This window comes from Mauremys mutica, chromosome 3, assembly GCF_020497125.1.
Source record: "Mauremys mutica isolate MM-2020 ecotype Southern chromosome 3, ASM2049712v1, whole genome shotgun sequence".
In the NCBI taxonomy this organism is placed as follows: domain Eukaryota; kingdom Metazoa; phylum Chordata; order Testudines; family Geoemydidae; genus Mauremys; species Mauremys mutica.
In genome coordinates this window covers 199,105,113-199,129,323 of record NC_059074.1, presented here as the reverse complement: position 1 = coordinate 199,129,323, position 24,211 = coordinate 199,105,113, and the positions used below count along the sequence as shown (strand labels likewise).

Sequence of the window (24,211 nt, the reverse complement as noted above, 5' to 3'; positions counted from 1 at the left end):
TGCTGTTTGAAGTAGCAGGAAGTTCTGGGGCCCAGTTGGGAATGTAGTCAAATTCTTGCTCCACCCCAGCTGGATCTGTTTGAGCTGCAGATAATTGTATTGGACACTGCAGATTTTCCCAGTAGATTGGCATAAATGAATTAGCTAAATGTGGCTCCCGGAGGAAATTCATTGCAGATCAACAGCCCACAATCACATTTCCACCTGTATAGTGTTAGCAGCCTCTTCTACCCCCTTGCACTTTGCATAGTCCTTTACCCCTCTGCAAAGCAGGTGGAAAACACTACTGTTCTGACGTGGCTGCAGCTGTAATCTTGCCTTTATAGGGGGTGAGCACATGCCCAAAACATGCAGCTCTGCCAAGTGGCACTCAGTGGGTGTGACAGACGTGTTTAGAGGACTCTGCTCATATCCAGCAGGGACTGGGTCGGCGTTTTCCTGCAATTGCTCCACCCAGTCATTAGCATTTGCTGTGGCTCAGATATGAAAAGAGCTCAGGCTCTCTCTCTCTCTCTCTTCTCAGCTGTCTACCATTCCCCTGCTGGGTCACGGTCAGCATAGACAGAGCAGATGGTGTGGGAGAGGGAAGGAGGCAGAAGCTGCCCACCACCTCAGTCACAGCTCTCTGCCAGCAGGGCAGATGGGGACAGGGACTGAATTGTGCGGGGGGGGGATAGGGGATGCAGCTGGGGGTTAGAATATGGATGGCAGTATGGAGAGAAGGGTGAAGCCCCCACATCTCTCACACACTCAAAATAGCCTCCCCCTCTGCTGCTCCAGCCTTCCCCCTCCCTTGCAGTCCCCTCCCCCAAACTTATTCTGGTAACCCCCATCTCTATCCCCCCAGGTCCTACCCCCAACTATCCTTTGCACCCCTAAGCTGATTTCCCTCCACCACTGAGGGGTGCAAGGATTAATGGCCTGCCTCACCCTGCCCCCACTGCTGGGGGACACGGTGTGAGTTGAGAGGGGATTCACTGAGAGGAAGTTGTGTAGAGCTGCTCTGAGGCAAACAGTATTGATGCTGATATAGTGCTGCCACTGCATTAGAGAAAGCCCAATGGACCATTGGGTATTGAGATGGAGGTAGGGTTGCCAGCCCTCCCAGTTTCGGGCTCAATCTCCCCGAGGCTACTGCAGCCAAATCGGGAGAATTTAGGCCACTACAAGTCTGGTGGTGCAGTGGGGTTAAGGCAGGCTGCCTGCCTGCCCTGGCCCCACGCTGCTCCCAGAAGCATCCAGCACATCCCTGCAGCCCTGGGGTGGGGAGGGGCGCAAGGGTCTCCACATGCTGCCTGTGCCCCAAGCGCTGACTCCGCAGCTCCCATTGGCCGGGAACTGCAGCCAATGGGAGCTGCGGGGCAGTGCCTGCAGGCAAGGGCAGTACACAGAGACCCCTGCCCTGCGTACCTCAGGCAGCTCCTGATTGGTGGTGTAGCAGGGCTAAGGCAGGCTCTGCCCCTGCAGCTCCCATTGGCCACAGTTCCCGGCCAATGGGAGCTGCCGAGTCGGTGCTTGGGGCATGGGCAGCATGCGGAGACCCCTGCCCCCCACCAGGGGCCACAGAGATGTGCTGGTTGCTTCCGGAGCAGCGCAGGGCTGGGGCCAAAGCAGGCAGGGATCTTGTCTTAACCCTGCTGTGCTGCTCACCAGGAACCACCTGAGGTAAGCATTGCTTGGCTAAAGCCTGCACCCCACATCCCCTCTCACACCTGAGCCCCCTCCAGCACCCAAACTCCCTCCCAGAGCTTGTACCCAGCACCCACTCCTGTACCCCACCCCTCTGCCCCAGGCTCAGCCCAGAGCCCCCCTATACTCCAAACCGCTCGGCCCCAGCCCAGAGACTGCACCCCAACCCCCTGCCCCAGCCAGGTGAAAGTGAGTGAGGGTGGGGGGAAAGTAAGCAATGGAGGGAGGGGGGCAGGACCTCGGAGAAGGGGCAGGACAGGGGTTGGGGCAAGGGCGTTTGAGTTTGTGTGATTAGATAGTTGGCAACCCTAGATGGAGGGCCAAATTTTCCACAGTGCTGCTCTCCCATGTCCCACCAACCTGGGTCCTTCAGGAGCAATGCTGCCAATGGCTCTCCCACCACACCTGCCCCCTTCTCTGAGTGCAGTTCTTTAGTCACCTTTCTGATAACTTTGCAAGATTCTTATGCTAGGTCCTTCCTCACTGGGCCACCTCAGACAGACAGGCTCATGCCTGGCATTTTGTGAGGCTTTGGAGAGCTTAATGTCCTTTTTCCAACACGTCATCCTGCAAGGACTGTGAGACTACAGTGTGAGTGCTATAGGTAAGCAGGCTGCAGTTTCAGAGAGTACCCCTACATTTCACAAAAGTAACAAACTGGCTGTTGGCCTGCTGATAAGTTACTAGGCCAATCATGTCTTGTAGATTTGGTTACGGTTTGCAGCTCTGTACCAATGTTAGTGGCTATTTAATCAGTTCTAATTTCTGTCATAAGCTGGCAAGCCACTCAGAATGGTACCTGTGTGCTATGGCTAGGCAGCTGGCATGCTGCAATTACTGCTTCTTAAACTAATTGTGGTTATTATCTTGTCTATCCCCTGTATATTTGCTTTGTTGCATCTACCCATTGCCTCTTGTCATGCTAAAACATTAGGATTTCTGGGTCAGGGACTGTTTTTGTTATGTGTGTGCCTATCAACTAATATAATGGGGCCCAGTTCCCTGACTGAGGCCTCTAAGCCTCTAAGTATAAACAATAAATAACCACATGTGATTTGATAGCAGGCCACACCACTGGGGAATTTGAGTGGCCAAGTGCAGGGCTGGCTCCTGGTTTTCTCCTACCCAAGCGGCGCAAAAAATAAATAAATAAATAAAAGCCGCGGCAGCGCAATCACGCTGCTTCACTCTTCAATGGCAAATCCGAGAGGGAGCGAGGGACCCGCCGCCGAAGACCCAGACCTGCCGCCCCAATAGTGTCCGGAATGCCGCCCGTTGGTATTGGCCACCCCAAGCACCTGCTTCTTGTGCTGGTGCCTGGAGCCGGCCCTGGCCAAGTGAGGCATAGTCAGCAACTGATTTAAACCTCATCTGATGCACAAGCAACTTTTGACATTTAAGTGGGGGGAGGGATAGCTCAGTGGTTTGGCCTGCTAAACCCAGCATTGTGAGCTCAATCCTAGAGGGGACCATTTGAGGCAAAAATCTGTCTGGGGATTGGTCCTGCTTTGAGCAGGGGATTGGACTAGATGACCTCCTAGAGGTCCCTTCCAACCCTGATATTCTATGAAATAAGTGGCAGCTTGAGCTTGATTCTCCCTTTTGTGGCAGCAATTTGACACCAGTGTATCTCCAATGAAACCAGTCTAAAACTGGTTTAGTGCAGAATTAGGCCAACTGTCCAGGTCTTTACTGGTTGTTAATGGTGTGACTGGTTTGCATCTGATAAAGGTTTGAAATTGTCAGGACCCTGCAACTATCTTGTGATCTGCTAGTGTGCCCAAATGTTTATCACACAGAGGAACAGCATCATTTCCAATACACAAAAAATGCCTCTCTCCAAAAAGGTAGTGGCCCTCACTCTTCCACCTTTATCATCACATGCCCTGAGCACTGTAACATACATTCTTCTCCACTTATATGTAGTGTGATTGCAAATGGGAACCTAGGAAAGTGCTAGTTCCACTCAGGCTCCTTCACAGGCTTATCAAAGTGAAAATCTTATGGCAGGTTTAACTTTGGGGTTTTTTTTCTTATCTTAGTTCAATATGAGTCAGCATGTGGCAATGGTACAGGATCACAGAAAAAGTTACTTTCTTCTAATGTCTAACAGAAAACTTTACTAAAACAAATCCCTAAAACTAGTTTGTCTTTCTGCTTCACGATAGAGCTTCTCCCTAATAATAATACCACCTAACTCTTATACAGTGCTTTTCATCAGTGGATCTCAAAGCACTTTATAATGGAGTTAAAGTGTTGTTATCCCCATTTCACAGATGGGGAAACTGAGGGACAGAGTAGGGGTTGGGGAAAGTGGATTGCCCAAAGTCAGCCAGCAGTCTAGTGGCAGAGTTAGGAATGGAACCCAAGTTCCTGGAGAAGCAGCAAAGAATCCTGTGGCACCTTATAGACTAACAGACGTTTTGCAGCATGAGCTTTCGTGGGTGAATACCCACTTCTTCGGATGCAAGAGTGGAAATTTCCAGGGGCAGCTATATATAAGCAAGCAAGAAGCAAGCTAGAGATAACGAGGTTAGATCAATCAGGGAGGATGAGGCCCTGTTCTAGCAGTTGAGGTGTGAAAACCAAGGGAGGAGAAACTGGTTCTGTAACTGGCAAGCCATTCACAGTCTTTGTTTAATCCTGAGCTGATGGTGTCAAATTTGCAGATGAACTGGAGCTCAGCAGTTTCTCTTTGAAGTCTGGTCCTAAAGTTTTTTTGCTGCAGGATGGCCACCTTAAGATCTGCTATTGTGTGGCCAGGGAGGTTGAAGTGTCCTCCTACAGGTTTTTGTATATTGCCATTCCTAATGTCTGATTTGTGTCCATTTATCCTTTTCCTTAGAGACTGTCCAGTTTGGCCGATGTACATAGCAGAGGGGCATTGCTGGCATATGATGGCATATATTACATTGGTGGATGTGCAGGTGAATGAAGTTCCTGGAGTTGCACAGCTCTATCTACTAGGACATGCTGCTATCTTCCTGCCTGCCTTTCTGCAACAAATTATAGTACACGCATCCTCACAATTGTGATTTGTGTCTATATACAAAATAGTTTATGCTTGGCAGCTGACCATATTCTTCCCTTGTCAGCAGCCTCGCCCCGGCTCCTTCAATCACTTATGCGTGTGCTTAACTTTACTACTGTACCATGAGTGCTATTCATACTAGTAAAGATAAGAATGTGTGTAAGGGTAAAACAAAGGCAAAACAAAAAACCCTGCAGCAGCTAGTCACAGAGCCCGGGTCAACTGACTTAGACTCAGGCTGTGGGGCTAAACAGAACAGTGTAGATGTTTGGGTTTGGGCTGGAGCCTGGGCTCCAAGACCCTCTCTGCTCACCGGGTTTCAGAGCCCAGATTCCAGCCCGAGCCCAACATGTCTACATTGCTATCTTGAGCCCCACGAGCCCAAGTCAGATGACTTGGGCTCTTGTCACTGCTCTGGGTCTTTTTTTGCTGTGTAGACATACCCTTAGTGTTTGCAGGACTGGGTCCCTAGATTGTGACCAGGTCATTAATCCTGCTATATTGCATTGTAGATTAGTACCCATTGGCAGTGCATATGTGACCAGTCTACCAAGTCCTTTATCCCATTTCTCTGTGTAATGGGCCATTTCAGAGGGCTTTGCCCCAGGTGATAGTGGTGTTGATAGTGCATATCTTCTGGGCACTATATCCCCTGCTCAGGAAGTGTTGAGGCAGGACAGCCATCCAGATTTTTTTTTTCATAGATTCATATGGTGATAGATTTCAAGGTCAGAAGGGACCACTGTGATCAGCTAGTGTGACTCATGTATAACTCAGGCCATAGAACTTCCCCAGGATAATTCCTAAAGCAGATCTTTTAGAAAAACATCCAGTCTTGATTTTAAAATTGTCTAAGATGGAGAATCCAGTTGTTCCAATGGTTAATTATCCGCCCTGAAAAAATATAGGCCTGATTTACAATCTGAATTTGTCTAGCTTCAACTTCCAGCCATTGGATCATGTTATATATCTCTCTGCCAGATTGAAGAGCCCATTATTAATGATTTGCCATGTAGGCACTTATACATTGTAATCAAGTCACTCCTTAACCTTCTCTGTGTTAAGTTAAATAGGCTGAACACTTTGAGTCTATCGCCATAAGGCATGTTTTCTAATCCTCTAATCAGTCATGGGGCTCTTTTCTGAACCCTCTCCAATTTATCAACATCCTTCATGAATTGTTGACACCAGAACTGGAGACAGTATTCCCGCAAAAGTCACACCAATGCCAAATACAGAGGTTAAATAACCTCTCTACTCCTACTCAAGATTCCTCTATTTATGCATCCCAGGTTCACATTATCTCCTTTGGCCACAGCATCACATTGGGAGCTCATGTTCAGCTAAATATCCACTCCAGCCCCCATATCTTTTTCAGAGCCACTGCTTCCCAGGATAGAGTCCCCCCGCAGGTGCTGATTTTCCAAAGTGCTGGGGGGTGCTCAACCCCCGGCTCTGCCCCAGGTCCTGCCCCCACTCCACCCTTTCCCCCATGTTTTATTTCAAGTCATTGATACAAATGTTAAATAGCATAGGGCCAAGACCCAGTCCCTCTAATACCGCCACTGGAAACATTCCTGCTTGATGACAATTCTCCATTTACAGTTACATTTTGAAACCTATCAGTTAGCCAGTTTTTAGTCCATTTAATGTGTGCCATGTTCATTTTACAGCATTCCAGGTTTTTTTAATCCAAATGTTGTGTGGTACCAAGTCAAAACCCTTAAAGAAGTCTATTATATCAACACTATTATCTTTATCAATCAAACTTGTAATTTCGTCAAAGATATCTAGTTAGTTTGATAGAACCTAGTTTCTATAAGCCCATGCTGACTTGCATTAAGTACTTTAAATTCTGTATTAGTCGAGTCCCAGATCAGCTGCTCCAATATCTTGCCCAGGATCAATGTCAGGCTGACAGGCCTATAATTACTCAGACTATCCCATTCACTCTTTTTAAAAATTGGCACAACATTAGCTTTTTTCCACTCTTCGTGAACTTTCCCAGTGCTCCAAGACTTATTGAAAATGAATGTTAAGAGTTCAGCAAGCTCCTCAGCAAACTCTTTTAAAACTCTTGGATGCAAGTTATCTGGACCTGCTAATTTAAAAATGTCTAACTTTAGTAGCTTCTGTTTAACATCTTCCAGAGATACTAGTGGAATGGAAAGATTGTTAGCATGATGAGACTATATCATCTGTTCTTCCCCAAACACAGAACAGAAATATTTATTGAACAGTCTGCCTTTTCTCAGAATTATTCACTGGTGCAAACACAGTTAGGAAGCGTAATAGACATGACTGCACAAGCATGATTGATACATGATTTTGTTGCAGAAAAAAACCTTCAACATGGATTCCACCATGTCTGTTGTAACCAGGTAACATTGACCTGAACAGAGTTGCATCAGGGATGAATTTGCCTATAATATAGATGGCCCTCAAAAGATACCTGTTTTGTGAACTCCCAAGTTTTAGGTTTTGTTTGAGTCTGAGAGGGTGGGTTGAGAGGACAGGATTTAGCCTGGCCAGGATGGCCTTTCTCTCATGCCTTTTTTAAATTGTTAAGTAAGATGATTATACGCATGGGGCCTTTTAATTTCATATTGATTGTTCATGAGCTCAGAGAGATGTTGATAGACACATTGGAAAGTAAAAATACTATAGGGAGCGTGTTTATTTTTTTTTACTCATTTGAGAAGTCACAGGCAATCCAGGGCCCATTTTGAGGTCCCCAAATGGGTAACAAATAGGGACTAGGCCCAGGTCCTCAGAGGTTGATTTCAATAGAAGTTAGGAGCCTAAACACCTTTGAGAGTCTGGGCCCTACAACTCAGGACTAAAGGTGGAGTTTAGAGTCACGGGCAGATTCATCTCTCCCACGGGGAATGGATGAGAGAGAGAATGAACCACATGTGGCAGATGTTAATCATGTTACTTAATACCCTACATCTGAGAAACTACAGTGAGGAGGGGAGAATAAGATCCTTTATAGAGCAGAGTGGGAGGGATAGCTCAGTGGTTTGAGTATTGGCCTGCTAAACCGAGGGTGGTGAGTTCAATCTTTGAGGGGGCCACTTAGGGATTTGGGGCAAAAATCAGTAATGGTCCTGCTAGTGAAAGCAGGGGGCTGGACTTGATGACCTTTCAAGGTCCCTTCCAGATCTAGGCAATAGGTATATCTCCTATTATTATATAGACTAGCATATACAAACTCAGGTATACTAGAATCACTGACTTTCTGCTACTAAGACGTGTCCAAAGATGGTACAGTTTCCTGCCATGGGGTGGTCAGTCAGTCTCAAAGAGCACAAAGCATATTTTCCAGGAGACTGGGGTTCACTGAGAAACCAGGAATAAGTCCAATATGGAGAATGCTCAGCATGCCTTTCTTTTAGGTAGGTGCACTAGGTACAGAAAGAACAGATATAATTCATTCTTGTCATCCTTAATTTTATACGGATTCTATTGGTGATGCAAGAAAACCACAGGATACCACTAACTATTACTGGACATTCACCCCACCTACTTCCTGGCTGTCCTTACCTGGATCTTCCCCCAAGTTCCAATCACTTACTATAACTGATTATTAGCCTATTACTGCACACTAACAATAACTAGCCCATCATACTGTCACCCTGCTGATTGGCTTAATGGAGTCTATCAGAGACTGTGATTCATACAAAAATAAGGCAGTGTTGTCTAGTAGGCTGAGCAAGAGACAAAGGCCAGGAACTCCTGAATTCTAATCCTCACACTGACTCACTGTGTGATTACATTTTCCAGTTTTTAATAACCCGTGTCATTGTTTTGGTATCTCCATAACTGTGAGTGGTTCTGTTGCCTTCAGCAAAGGCTGTTACCATCTTTCTGATACTGAGGATGTAGGTCAAAGGTTACTCGCAAAGGAAGACAAAATCAGGCATCAAGCTTGTGTAGAAGTGGATTTGTTGGATTGGTGGCATCGTGTGTTGTTTGTTTTGCTGCTTTCTGATAAATTAAAGGCCCGGAAGGGTTTTTTATCTTTGTACAGCTCTTGAATACCCTGGAAGACTTTATGGACAATTGGAGAAGAAGGGGCGATTCTGACATACCAAGGAAGTAGAACCTGTTTCACTGAAGAGGGAAATGAGTTTTAGGGAAATTACAAAATTTAGGAATTTACAAAAACCAAACAACAATTTAAGACTTTTGGGAGAAAAATTTTCTTTGTAAACAATTCAACACCCCTCCCTATCAATCAATTCAAAGCTTAAAAATAAACAAACTCTAAACGCACATTTTCTGAGTCCTCCAACACTCTTCAAATAAGGGAAGACATAATTTGACATTCCTGATACTTCTAAAGGAAAAAAACACCTTTCAGGCCTTACATACATATTTTGAGGAAACAAAAGAGGTTTCAGCCTCTTTAAATCATTTTCCTTTGCAAGTCATGAAGAAGAGAGAGAGAAAGAGAGGAAACACAGTTTAATATTTTAGTACATGACCCTGGCAACAGATTTCAGAATTGGCAAAAAAATTTATACTCCAGATTTTAAATCTGGTTAAATATTTAAATATTGATAATGCAGTTTATGATAACTTGAAAGTTTCCTGTATTTGCTTTGGAGTCAAATAGTGAGTTTTATTTTCTGTATTGTAACCTATAGTTTGCTGTCAAGAAAGCAGCTTTCTTTTCCACTGTTTCTTTTATTTAAACATTTCACATATTTTTACCGATTAAAGCCTCAATCCTTCTTTTCTTTGAAATGTAGATTATATAGATGTTTTCCTTTAATCAGAAAAATTAAAGTTGTAGTTTTAGTTATTAGAACATAGATACTATAAAGATCTCCACTTCCTATAAATCAAATAGATAAGCGATGTCAAATCAGAAAAAGCATCCTGAAAATCTGTTTGTCTGTAAAATCTACAGGGCCCTGATTCTGCAAAGACACATGCTTAACATTAAGCACGAGTATTTCCTTTAAAGTCAAAGGGCCCCAATCCTACAAGCATGCACATAGGTAGTCCCATTTACTACTTACATGCATAAATGTTTTGGGGCTTAAAGTTTAAAAATAAGACCCACTCAAACCTACCCGTAACAAATTTTTTAACATTTCTCATCATTTGAATTGCATAGCAATCTGTTTAATCCTATTGTTAACAAAGCTAAAGCAATTGAGACCTATGCTCTCACTGCAGCATAATAATGGTCTGTACCAGAAAGATCTCACCAAATGGAAGTTTTTCCTGAATAAACACTATGGACTTGTATCAGGATATCTTGGTAAAGAAGATATTTTAAAAAAAAAGTATTCTGCTGAAGGTGGAATGGAAGTGCTACATTCTAATAAAGGCCTGAATATGCAAACACTTTGCATGTGCTTATCTTTACTAATGTAAGTAGTCCCCTTGTTAGCACAAGTGTTTATAGGCTCGAGGCCAAAAATATCTTTTAATTTTGGCTACTGGGCCTATTTCAATACTAATTGTGGCTGACATCAAGATCTGCATAAGTTTAAAATATATAATTTTCCTTTAGAAAGTCTTACTGCCTTCTTATTATTTTTAAATTTTAAACTTTCAACCTTTTTCTCCGCAAAGCAGGATAGTCTACATTTCTCTGAGTGCTATCAAGGGACAAAAGTTTGGTACTGGGAAATATTTAGGAGGCAGTGTATCTTTAAGCGTCTCCAGCTTGGAATCCACCCACTTCTTTCTAGCTGCAATAATCTTGTTGACTCACTCACATAGGTGCTGTGTTCATACAGTAACCGGCATGAGCTGTACCTTCGTAGTTTTTAAAAGCAGACCTGTTACCATGTACTTGCCATTCTACCTCACTGGGGCTGAAGCTGTATAAAGGCGACAGTTTGGTTTTAGTTTCTAAGATCTTGTAAAAAGATAGTCCCTCCTCTCTTCCTGGAAAAGCCAGACAGACCAGTTGGATACCTTTCAGGCCTCAACTCAGAACTTTATTTGTTCATCCCTCTGCCTTTTTAAAGTAGAAAGACCCGAGACACTCTTAAGAACTGAGAATCGTATTGATTTAAACAAATGGCTAATCCCAGTGCTGTCAGCAATGGACATCTACATTGTCATCAGAAACGGAATAACCTCTTAAAAAGTGGAATCTATAAGAAAAATGGAATTGCTAAAGAAATTCAGGTAAGATTTAACTAATCACTTACTGAATTGCTCTGAAATTGTTTAGATTAACAGTTACAAATGTATTTAATAAACTAGCTTTGTAATAATCTGTCTTCCTTTTTTATTTAATGGATGGTACAGTATTGGCTTTTTCTGATAAGTTTTACCTACGTGGGACCTGATCCTGCATTCTTTACATCACTGGCTTAAGTCAATGAGTGTTATGGGTGCTCAAGGAATATACAGTGGAGCCTTTGATCTAAGTAGACTTTGGTATTTCATATCAAAAATAGAGAAACCACACACACTTTAGAGTTGTGGTTCCCTAAAGCTTTCCTACTCAAAGTGCTGATACTGGTTTCAAAACGTGTTTTATCCTCTTAGAAAGTTTGTGTGAAGTGTTTTTATTATGATTTGACGCTGCACACGTGTGACTTGGAAATAAGGAAGGAAAAATGAGGAAGGAGAGAGGTTTTTGTTGTTGTTGTTTGTAGCTTGATTTTCCTGGTGATTATACTGTTGCGTGCCTTGCATTGTGTCTGGTTTATCAAGGCATGCGTTACAGGCTTAACAATTGATCTCTTTGTATTTACACTAATTTTACAGTGTTAGTAGTACTTAAAAATCAGATTAATCTACAGACCACTCTTTCAAGGTGTTGGCGTCTGACCTGCCTCTTTGAAACCACAGCCTTTCATTTGCATGAATGCCTCACTACAGCTAATGAGAGGTGCGTGGTTTTCCCCATATGGTACATCAAAACCACAGGTGTTCTCTTGTTAAACAGGTTGTATGGACTACATTTTAAAAGATGTAGGTAGGTGAAGCCTATCATTATCATCAATGTGTTGGATCTTCAAACCAAAGTTGTGCTGGCTTTGAGAATATATTGATGGCTACATAATTTTTGAGCTAAAGTTTCAGTTGGGAATAGAAAAAGTTTAAGAGCTAAATTTTGTGCTTTGGGAAGCGGAGCAGTAAGCAACACTATCTTGTGCCTGAGTGCTTACCTGACATATTTTTTCTAATTTGGCCTATGCCTAAAGCTTTAGGCAATGACTGTAGCTCTTTGAATTGCCAGGCTTAAATGCATTAAAGTCAAGAAACTTCTGACTTAATTCTTTTCATAATGAGAAGCTCACGCATTTACCACTCTCATTAAGGTGGGTAAGGACACACTCAACGTAAAAGTTAGTGGTTGCTGGCCACAGGAGTCTCCAGTGTGAGTGGCTCTTGGCTGCTGGCCCAACCCCATTGTGGAAGGGAAGAAAACTTGTGCAGTGACAGGGAAAACCGTGTCTTGGGATTTGCTCCTGTAAACCAAATGTGAAATTCTGTGGCATCGTTTTAAAAATTAAAAATATTTCCATTTGTAATATATGAAATCTATACTTTCAGCACTGGTAGCAAATTCTTAGGCATGCTTCTCACCCTCCAGAAATAGTTTAGTGGCTGGACAAAGAATGAGAAATTGTTACAGTAGCAAATTCAGAGGTGTGAAAAGCTTTGCCACCTATTAATAAATAGGAATATAGCCGGAAAAACAAAATAATATGTGTTTGGGGGTGAGCGGTAAGAAAACAATGACTGGAGCATGGGGGGAGGTTACTTGATGCACCTATAAAAGTTGGGAATTATTACCCTTAAACAGCAAATCAGTGGAGGAAAGGTGGGGTATTATCAATCATTTTGCTGTTGAGGGGATTTGGAGGGTGCAGGGTGTTTTATTGGGTGGATTCAGTTGATGGAAGGCTGCAGCTGGTTCTGCCTTTTGGTTTCCATGGTCTCCTGCTTCTTGTGCTGTTGGACCTCGCAGTTGTTGCAGCCCTCAGTCCATGTCCTGGGACAACATGGCCACCCACCGCACGAATGCCTCATTGTCCTGCTTCAGATGAATCTGCCCCTTCCCTGATGGGGTGGGGCACCAGTCTACAAATGACCAATCAGGTAGATCGCTGAGGCACTCATAGCCTTCCAAGCTGGGGTCAAGTCCCTGTTGGATTTTCCATTACTCCACCACTTGGTTGGCGACTCCTCAGTGAATGTGTCCGGGGGCTGCTACCAGTCGAGGTGCCAGCTTCAGGAGCCTAGGGGCTGCCACTGCTGTTCTGAAAGAGACAGTGTTATAATACGTAGTACTTTCCAACTACAGATCTCAAAGCAGTTATAGAGGGGAAATATCATTCTCCCCAATTTAACAATGGAAAAATGGATGCCCGGAGAGATTAAGTGGCTCACTCAAGGTCACAGTAAGTCAGTGCAGATCTGGTCTGAGAATCCAAGGCTATGTCTATGCTGTCCGCCATTCGGACTGCAGGGGTATAAATAGCAGTAAAGGGTGTAAACCCCCCGGGAGGATGCTGCAGACATGAACTACAAGGTTCCCATTAATGTAAGTCCCAAACTGCAGGGGAGTGTAGACAATGTAGACAGTGTAGACAAGCCACAGGTCTCCTAAATTCCAGTCCCATGCCCTATTATCTGTCTGTCCTATTCAGAATGCCATGCTGCTTCTCTCATTGGACTACATTGCCTGCTACAAACACAGATTGAAGGAGGAGGGGACAAGAACAGACAGGAGAACTGTACAACAGGAATCTTGTTCCTGATCTACCTCCTTTTCCTGTCTGGTCTGTCTCTTCCTCCCAGTTAACCCTGCCCCCGTTTTATCATGTTTTCCAATTCTTTGCCATCCAGACATGTAGTGGATGCTGATGCTGCTCTGTTTCTGGTACTTGTCTGTCCTCCATCACTCTAGCACTTTACAATCCTTAATATATTTATCATCACAGCTGCCTTGTGACATAGGGAGATTCCATTATCCCCATGTTCCCGATGGGAAATGGAGGCACAGGGAAACTAAGTGGTCAGACAGGAAGCCTGTGGCAGAGCAGGAATTGAACCCAGGTCTGCTATAATTCAGGCTGGTGTTCTAATCACTGAACCTTTTCCCCCCCTTATCTTTGCTCTTCACCCTGACCCCACTTTTCTGCCCATTCATTACTGATGAGTAAGTCACTTGCATGGGGAGTATCCCAGAATACTTGGGTGATGTAGTTGACAAAACTGGGTCTGACACTGATCTCCGTGTGGCTTGAAAGCTTCTCTCTCACCAACAAAAGTTGGTCCAATAAAAGATATTACCTCACCCACCTTGTCACTCTAATATGCAGGGACCAACATGGCTACAACACTGCAAACAGTTTATTAGATGGCATTTTGCCTTTTATGACAAATTGCTGACAGAAGTCAGTCTTTCTTTACCTGTGGTGATAGCCAGAGATATAGCATAACATATAATTAATATCTGCAACAAGAAAATGATAGGTTAATGGTTCTCCGGGGGCTGTCTAGGTCCCTATACAACTAGACTTTAGCCATCACTTAATCAAAATAGTAATTAAAATCTTGCTGCCTTTAACAGCATGCTGGATGTAAATGTGCAGTGAAGATTAAAGTCCAGTTTTATAGGGATGTAGGCAGCTGTCAAACAACCTTTCTCCTTTCATTTTGTGTGTGTCTGCTTGCACTGGTGAGCTGCAGAAGAATGAATAATTGTTTCTTTGTTGGGGCAGATCTGATCTGAAGAACTATACAGAAGCACTTCATAGATTTTTAAAAATCATTTTCACTCTGCTGCTGTTTAGTATTAGTGCTGCGGCATAGGACATCAAAGCGGAAGTAGGAATGAACGAGGTAGAGGAAAAACTGGGTAGTAGGAGGGAAGTCTACATTTTCTTCCACTGGCCAAACAGAGGTTTCTTGGAGTTCCTTGTGGAGAATGTGTCTCTGCACAAATCATTTGCAGAAAGAGTCCACACCAAAAATCCTTGCATTTTGTGACAGGCTTGGGAGGGAAAATGCGGGAGAGAGAGTTTAATAATTTGATTAGAACGGGTAGCAGGAATGAAAGGAGCAGAGTACCGGAGGCAACAGAAGTCGAAGAATTCCTCACGTGGTGATACTTCTGTGGAAGTAGGGAAAGAATTAACAAGGATTTGAAGGGGATCTTAATGCATGTCAGTAAGTTAGCAAGAGTCAGGCCACACTGTAACCCTAATGACGTGAGACTTGCAGAAGCGAGGCTGGTGTGAGGCAAGAGGGAAAGAAACTGTGTAAAAAGTTATTACGACCTTGCAACTTGTAACCAAATATGCAGACTGGTGTTTTCTAGGAGTGAGAAAAATAAGATAGCAGGATGGCTTATGTATAAACAAAATGCAGCTGTTGCTCATTATTGTCTGTATTATTGCTTGTTATTGTCTGTAACAAAGGTATAAATGCTTGCTGTAATTGTTTACCTGTTGAGAGACCTGTCCAGGACTGGGGCGACCCTGTGTCCTAGGACACTCTCTCCCTCCATTGTAATTACTGGAGAAATAATAAAGTATTTGATTTTGCTGCACCCAAAGAAAAAGCGAGAACTGAGTTTTTCTCCGACACTTCCATCCTGTCAAAGAAACAGAGCTTCAGAGCAGCCAGATTGTGAAGTGGGGAATTCACACCCCAGGACAAACTCACTGTGTGTGCTCCTGTATCTGCAGCACAGAGACCTGCAGGACACCCTATGCCCAGACAATTCCCCCACACCATTGGTCATACCAGGAGTCCACAGGCAACAGTGTCAGGTGACATCTGAATATTAGAAGCAGGCTGGTGTAGAGGAGGATCTTACTGCTGCTGCATTTGACTACTGTGTGACTCAAGCAGTGGAGCAATTTTGAACATCAAGATGGAGGGCAAGGAGACCCTCCTGCACAGCTCTATGAGGCCACATGCCCATGAGACTCCCAACATTTGCTTTGACCTCTTCAGCTAGATCCTCCCCTTTGCCTTCCCAATAGCAGACTTTGACATGTGCTCTTAGTTTCCTCCTTCCCTCTCCACATATCCTGCCATTCTTTCCCCTCAGCTTAGTGAGGAGCAAGTTTTTCCTCAGTAATGAGATCTCGGAGCATGTTGTCAACACAAACATCGAAAGATCTGCAGCCCCTTCAGCTAGCCTCAAGCTGTGCTTTGCTTCCTCAGGGAGGTTCTGGCTGGGGATCAGCTTTCCGGCCTCTGGATAAAGCCAGAAGGTGGTGACACATGGTATGCAGAGTTCTTCCCCACACAATGGTGCTGGAACGAGAAGTGGTGGGGATGTGGGAGTAATAATATCAACCGAATGCACGGCCTCCGTCATGTACAGGACTCTCAGTTTTGTTCAGAGGCTTTCAGCATCCCCACTAGAAGAACTGTTCCAGCGCCCCATGCCACACATCCATCTCTATAATCACAAGTAGCCATATAGAATTTCTACCTAAACAGCCCCTCTCCAGGCCAGAAAGTCAACCGCCTGTACCTGGTCAGTGAGGCTGCATAGGATATGTGGTACTGGTGTGCAAAAATGAGCTCACAGTCGTACATTGCTAACAGAATCCAATTTTAAAAGCATGGAATGGGAGGGGTGGAACGAAACTGGTATTGGAACAAAGGATACCACAAGGATCAGTAGGGGTCATGGAGATTCTCATGGTGCTCTAGGCAGGCAGCCAGCCAACAGGAGCAGAATGCAGCATCTGTTAAATTGTCAGTTTAGCAATGATAGGTGTGGGAGTATTTTTCCATTGACTCCCATCCTCTAACCTAGATAGCTTGTGTGACACGTAAGCGGACGTTTTCTCCAAACCACGACATACTTCATTTCTCAGAAACTAAATAAAGCAGAGTCTCCTCACAACATCCTTTAGTCCCGTCCTTCACTTTTGTAACCCTTCAGTGTGTCCTCTGCAGACACCCACTCCTCTCCCGATGCACTGACTTCATCTGCATCATCCTGTGATTTCACAACAGACTGTCACATTTTCTGTACCTAAAGGACCTGCCTTCTCCCTCCATTCCCTGAAGCCCTGCCTGTTTGCTGCTAAATAGACTGATTTCTGTGTTGTGGTCTGCCCCCGGCAGAGATACTATAATGAAGCTTTCCTGGTGCTCTTTAGTGGTTTCTTTGCAGTTGTAGAAGACCTAACGTTTCTCTTCTGTAGTTCTCCCTAGGCTGCAGCAGCCTCTACACCAGCCTGCTTCTAATATTCAGATGTCACCTGACACTGTTGCCTACCTCTCTTGTTAGCGTCATGTGTTGAAGGCCAATAAAGGCAGTCCCAAAGAAGAACTTGCTTAAAGTAACACAGCCGTGGGGGGAGATTTGTAAATGTTCCCCAGGTCACTGGACAAAGAGCCCCCATGCAGACTATTTTTGTAATCAGCCCCGCCCCCTCACAGTTTGGGCCATGTATATTCACAAACACGCAGTTGTTATGTGTCACTGACCATAGTGATGTGGATGGGAAATTAGAGACCAATACAAGGCACTATCAGAATATAGACTGAAGAATTTAACTTGCATCATTATTATACAAGCAGTCCTTAGGTTTACATGTGTGGATTTTATGGACTGATAGGGAGGTGCTAAGCAGTTGCCAACAAGTGTTGAGCCCAAAAGGAAAAAAACTTTTTTTATAATTCACAAATTTCAGGCTATGTCCTAATACATCTTACACACCTTGTACACAACTCACTCTTTTACTCATGGCTACTATCTACCTTGCTTGACAAACCTTCTTGGCATTGTTCTTTGTACCTGCTTACAGATGTAAAACACATACTTAGGTTTAATAACTCTATGGATAGCTGCATCTCTGGGTGAATTTGTTATGGGAGTTATAAAGTGAGTGGGTCGTTGGTGTTTCAGCTCAAACTGAGAAATTTAAACTTGCTGTATAAGATAGAGTAGTGGGGTAAAGTTATAATAAAAACTTGTGTACTAGTAATTTAAAAAAAAAATTGAGTGCCCATAAGACCCAGACTGAAGATCTGGTTAGCCCTAACAAAACCACACAGGGAAAGGGGATCCTTACCACTGTTCCCTGTATGGCCACATCAGTACTAGTCAGAATCTACCCTGTGGAGCCTGATTTTCCAAAGGTGCTGAGCCACCTGCAGCTCCCATTGAATTCAACAGGAGCTGCAAATCCTTGGCACCTTTGAAAACTAGGCAGATAATGTCTAGTAACTAACATCGAAATCCATTGCCTTCCCCACTCCTCTTGTCCTCAAATAAAAGTGAAAGAAAGACAACTGACCCAAAGATGATTCTTTGTAACCTAAAACTTTCCAGGGCAAAAAGGATTTTAAAGAATCAACATAGTTGCTGGGCCCATATATGTTTTATCTTGGTGTAGAAGACATGCAAGCAGTCCCCAGATACTTAACCTTTTGAGAATTTGCTCTGGACACAAACCTACCAGAGAAATTTTTCCTATGGCTGCGGCAGCTTTGAGTGTAAACAGATGCTTACTATTTTATAGGTTCTTTTCATCTCTCTTTCTTTGTATGGTATGTTGTCTTTACAAGCAGATTGATTCAGTTATCCATTTTCAACAGACCTCCCGATGCTTTTAATAAGTGTCTTTTTTCTTCATAAAGTTCCCTGCTGGAAGGTGTCTAATGAAGGTGGCTTGCATGGGGGCGGGGGGTTGTCAGCAGGGGGATTTTGACTTTCTTTGCTGCTCTATGCTGTATTTAAAAAAAAGTTGTGAGAGGTCCTTCCATACTCCCTTCTCCCACTTTTCCTCTCCCTCCCAAGAAAAAAGGGTAGCTTGGCTTTTGCATTAGAAATTCAGGTCTTGTCTACTATGGTAGACTCTGTGGTAACTAGAGAAATAGCGAAATTAAGACATCACAAGTGTCAAGAGACTTACAGCTGAGCTGATGTGAAAGGTAGGATCTTAATGAACACTAACTAATGAACTCAAGTTGTAGAGACTCATGTGGGTTGTAATACTTTTGTCACTTGTTGGGGTTGGTGTGCTGGTGGTGGTGATGGTCTGTGATATACAGGAGGTCAGATTAGATGATCTAGTGGTCCCTTCTGGCCTTCAACTCTAACTCTATTGTTTCACTCTGGAGGTCTCCAGTTCACTCGTTGATGCATTGGTCAAGATGGCAGCTGTCACACCTTGGCAAATTTTTCTTTAAGCGTATGGATCCATGTATTACTAAGAGAGCTCTTAAAGCAATTGTGGACTTAATCTTAGGAAAGTACCTGCAATATGTAAAACAAAACTTGGGAAGAGGGCAGAAAATTGCAATAAAGAATATTTAGCTATATTAGGACTATTTACTACCTCATGTAAAGCATTCTCTAAACTGGAGTGATTTAACAGATTTATGAATTACATTCATCCACTTACAAAAACATGCTGAAGTTCCAACAAATGGGTCACAGGGAAGAGAATGAAAGTCTCACTGAGGTGGTAAAAGTTTCTTGATGAATGAACTATGTAAAATCTAACTGGGTCAGAGAGGTAAATATATAGGAGTAGTTGTCCCTCGTCTCCGTACTATCTACCATGAATGTCATGACCAGGGCATGGGCGGTTTAACCTAGTCATTGGAGCAGTAGCTGGTAGTCAGGCAGGGTCAGATGCCAGGAGGTCAGAGTCCGAGACAAACCAGGAGGCAAACTGAAAGTCAGGTATCAGAAGACAGGCAAGTTCAGGTCACCAGATCAGGGTCAGTTGCCAGGTTACAGACAGCAATCAGAGACTGAGATCAGATGAACCAGGATTAGACGCCAGAGTCTAGGGCCTAGTTTTAGCAGAGTCTGGAGCAGAACCAGGCAGGCAATCTGTGTTGTTGCTCAGACAGTTCCTCGTTATGGCTTCCTGGTTTATATACTGATATCAGCCAATCAGTGGTCTGTGAGGGGTTGTCACTCGGGCCCTTTGGGGTGGTACTTCCTGCCAAGCTTAGCTTTATCAGGTCCTCACAGGGCCACCCAGCCTAAACTTCTAGAGGCAATGTGGATGTGGGAGAGGCCCAGAACACCCATGGCCTGAGGTTCTAGCCCTGCAGGTTCTTACATCATGTCCCCCTTTGGGGTGATGCCTGTCCAAGTGACCTTTGTGGAATTTCCCCACAAGGTCAGGGGTGTGGACATGGGAGGTAGGCTCCCAAGTGCACTTTTCAGGGCCATAGCCTTCCCAGTAAACCAGTTTGTACACATGGCTGTCTGTACTTCAGGAATTGAGCATGGCATGCACTTCATATTCCTCATGACCGTGGATTTTGACTTATGGAGGTGATAGTGTGTTTCTGTCAGGGAAGAGGTTCTCAGTGTAAGGCTTCAGAAGGGAAACATGGAAAATTGGGTGTATTTTGAGAGACAGGGGTAGCTAGAGTTTGAAGGTAACTATTAATTTGCTGACATATCAGGAAGGGTCCCAGGAACTGGTGGTCCAATTTCTGGGAGGATCAACAGGTCTGGAGATCTAGGGCAGTGAGCCACACATTCTGGCTCACTGTGAACGTCAGAGCTCGTCGCCAATCGTCCACGTGTCTCTTGTAGGCCTTCTTTGAGGTGATTCCTGAGCTCTTCCTGAATAAGGTGGATCTGTTAGACCCAATCAGTGGCAGCAGGGTTCGATGAGGTTGCTGGTAGTGCAGGTGGAAACGGGTGTAACCCATAACTGGCAAAGAAGGGGCTCGAATCCAAGGAGGCATGGTTGGCATTGTTGTATGAAAACTCTGCATATGGCAGGAGCATAGACCAGTTGACTCAGTGGTAGTTTATTCAGCACCACAAATACTGGTCTAGTACTTGGTTCACCCATTCAGTTTGTCCATATTTTTGGGGTGGTATGCAATGGAGGTGGATAGGCAGATGTCCAGTGCCTGAACATTTTGTGCCTGACTCAAGAGGTGAACTGTGGGCCTTGGTCAGAAGCTATGTGGTCTGGGAGTCCCTGGAGCCAGACCAGGTGGTGTAGCAGGAATTGAGTGATAGCCTCAGCAGAAAGCAGATGGTTGCAGGGGGATGAAATGGGCCATTTTAGTCAGGCAGCCACAACCGTTAAGACTATGGTGTGGCCATCAGACGCCATGAGTTCCACAACAAAGTCTAGGCTGATGGCAGACCAAGGCCTAGCCAGAGTCTCCAGGGGTACTAAGGTGTCAAAGTGTCTAGTTCAGTGTGTCTTGGTACGTGTACAGCACTTGCACGAGTCCACTTAAGCTTGAACCTCAGCCCACATGCAGGGCCATTAGAAGAAACAGGCAACCATGCAGGAGGTCTTCCAGTGGCCAAAGTGACCTGCCAGTGGAGCATCATGGCACAGCTCTATTACCTCCAGTCGGGGGCACCCTGGGGGAACACATCTGTGCTCACCGAAATATGTTATCCCATCCCACATGGAGTGGTGCATCTTAGACCTCAATGGCATGGATTGTGTCCCTTGGGCAAGTTGGTCTTCTTTCTGTGCAGACTGCATGAGGGAGAGCAGGTCTCACTGAATTGTGGCATTAGCAAAATTACCAGGCTTGAGAAGATGGAGGGGTCAGAAGTTGGTTCTTCAATTCCATGGTATTATTCCCTCTGCTGTGATAGAGCATGGGCTTTCCCATTTCACTTTCCCAGACAGTAATTGTCAACTCAAACTGAGAAAAGAACAAGGCCCACCTGAACTGCCTTTGGTTCAACACTCGGGTCTTGAGGAGGTACTCAAGGTTCTTATGGCCAGTGAAAACCTGTACTGGGTACCAAACTCCTTCCAGGGGGTGCTGCCAGCCTTCAAATGCAGTTTTTATGGCAAGCAGCTCTTTATCCCGTATTTCACAGTTCATCTCTGTGGGGGTAAGTTTTCGAGAATACAATGCACAAGGGTGCAGAATTCACTGAGGTCCGAGTTGCTGTGAGAGTACCACCCCTATGGCCACATTGGATGCATCTGCTTCCACTATGGTTGGGTGAGGGTGTTCCAGAATCAAGGCCGTGGTGAAGGCAGCTTTCAGGTGACCAAAACCAATCTGGGCTTCAGGGAACCAAGTGAATTGCATGGTTTTGCAAAGGAGGGAATTCAGGGGAGTTATTAGTTCAGAGACATTGGTGATGAATCTCCTATAGAAATTTGCAAAGCACAGGAAGCACTGGAGTTCCCAGAGGGTCTGGCGTGCTTTCCTGTTGCAAATGGCTTCCACCTTCTGCAGGTCCATCTGAATTCCCTCTGGTGTGATGTACCCCAAAAATTCAATGGTAACCTGGTTGAAGGTGCACTTGTTCAGTTTGGCATACCAACCAGGCTTCCATAATCTCCCCAGGACAGACCAGACATAATGGTAGAACTGCTCAGGGTTCTCAGACAATACCAATGTATCATTGAGGTAGATAATCATGCACTGGCCCAGGATGTCCCTGAACACATTGTTTACAAAATGTTGGAATGTTGCAGGGGCGTTGGTTAGGCCAAATGGCATGAGAAAGTGGCGGTATCATGTACGAAAAACAGTCTTCTATTAATCCTCAGTACTTCTGCACACTAGGTTGATTGTACCATGAAGATCTTGGCAGTCCGCAGGCAGTCCACAATTCTGGAATGAGGGGCAAGGGGTACCAGTTATGAACAGTCACTTGGCTCAATGCGTGATAATCTACACAGAGGCATAGTGACCTGTCCTTCTTCACAAAGAGGACTGGTGCTCCAGCTGGAGAGGCAGATCATCGAACGAAGCCCTTGGTGAGGTTTTCCTGGATATACACATATAGCGCTTCCAGTTCTGGTTCAGATATGGAGCATATCCATCCATAGGGCTCCTTTGCCCCAAGCTGTTAGTCTACTGGACAGTTGCAGTCTCTGTGTGGGGGTAGTGAGTCTGCATGTTTCTTTTTTTAACACATCCCAGTAGTCACAGTACTTGTCAGCTAGGCTGAGGTTCTGGCCTGGAGCTGCTCCTGCCTGGCTAGCCCATGCTGTTCAGGGTTCCACTTCTGAGGGTCTCATTCAATCCTGGGGCCCTGGGTGAAGGTCACTTGGGGGCTGGTGCCTTCACTGGAGGCACGCTTTCTGACAATATTCAGAAGAGAAGCTAATGCTCCTCTGCCATCAGGAGATACATGGGTCATGCCCCTCCAACCAAGGAATGCCAAGAATTATCAGGAAGAATGGGGAGAGGATTGCATCAAAACATATTGTTTCTTGATGCCCTTCCACTACGGGCCTCTATGGGGATGGTCTATTGATTCACCAGCCCGGATGAAAGGGGCGACCCATCAATTGTCTCCACCAGGTCTGGTGTGGGTTTCAGCCAGAGAAGGATTTGGAGGGTTTTGGCTGCCTCAGCATCTGTAAAGTTGGCAGAAGCCCTAGAATCTATCATTGCTGGTTGTGGGGCGATCTGCTGCTCCTGCCCCAAGACCTGCAACCACAGTAGCAACTGGAAATGCAGTTCCCAGGTCTGGTTCTACTTGAGAGCAGATAGAGTGGTTCTGGAGCCTGGAGCTCAGGTGGTGCCCAGGCAGGTCCCAGGCCCCAAAGCAGCCACTGGTTGGAGTACAGCCTGGCCCTTCCATCATCAGTGGAGGGATTGGATAGATTTGGGGAGTGGGGGGATGCAGTAAAGGCTGTCTGAGCAAATTGTCATGACCAGGGCATGGGCAGTTTGACCTAGTGATCAGAGCAGGAGACAGGCTGGGTCAGATGCCAGGAGGTCAGATTCCAAGTCAGTCCAGATAGCAAACCAAGATTTAGGCGTCAGGCAAGATCAGGTTACCAGGAGATTGGGTCAGGCATCAGGTTATAGACAGCAATCAGAGAGCAAAGTCAAGGATGAACCAGGGTTGGAAGCTGGAGTCTAAGAGCTAGCATCAGCAGGGTCTGAAGCAAAAGCAGGCTGTTTGTGTTGTTGCTCAGACAGCTCCCCATCATGGCTTCCTGGTTTATATACTGATTTCAGTCAATCAATGGTCTGGGGGGCAGGATCTGCCAATCAGACCCTTGGGGCAGTACTTCCTGCCAAGCCTAGCTTTACAGGGTCCTCCCAGGACTGCCTAGCCTAAGTCTCTAGTGACTGTGTGAAGGTGTCAGCAAGCCAGAGCATCCATGGTCCTAGCTTCTAGTCCTGCAGGTTCTTACAATGAAGGATGTTCCTACTGCTTACAGGATCTGCTTAGCCAGCCTTCTCTTTCACTTTGCATTTTAATGACATGGCCCGTGGACAACATGGAACACCTTATCCTTATAAGGACAGCAAAGAATAGGCAAAAAGTTTCCATTTATGTGGGAATGCCCACATAACATATCAAGAGAAGTTCATCAAATTCATGGCTCCCCTACATTTAGGTTCTTCTGCCCATGAATATAGATATATTTTTTTAATTACATAATAAATAAATGACATAGGGCTAGCTTCAGGTTTTTATTCAATTTCTTCTGTAGTTTAAATAATTTTTTTTTACTAATTATCTTCTATTAGAAAAACTAATGTCTTTCTTTATAATCATGTGCAAGCCAACAGGGTGACATCTAGTTGTACCTT

At 44.8% G+C, this 24,211-nt stretch overlaps 1 protein-coding gene across 5 annotated transcripts in view; it reads left to right on the top strand.

Annotated features, from left to right (window-relative positions):
- Positions 1 to 529: 529 nt before the first annotated feature.
- SPTLC3 (serine palmitoyltransferase long chain base subunit 3) overlaps positions 530 to 24,211 on the top strand; it is a 136,908-nt gene continuing 113,226 nt past the window's right edge. The window contains exons 1-3 of one of the 5 annotated variants that reach the window (XM_045008802.1): positions 530 to 573; positions 848 to 1,008; positions 10,714 to 10,876. In XM_045008802.1, coding sequence (XP_044864737.1) covers positions 10,766 to 10,876 — 111 coding nt within the window. In that variant the 5' untranslated portion in view covers positions 530 to 573; positions 848 to 1,008; positions 10,714 to 10,765. Of the gene's footprint in view, positions 574 to 710; positions 1,009 to 2,159; positions 2,294 to 10,536; positions 10,877 to 24,211 lie in introns of those variants that run through there. The other 4 variants (XM_045008800.1, XM_045008799.1, XM_045008804.1 and 1 more) reach the window with 4 other exon arrangements.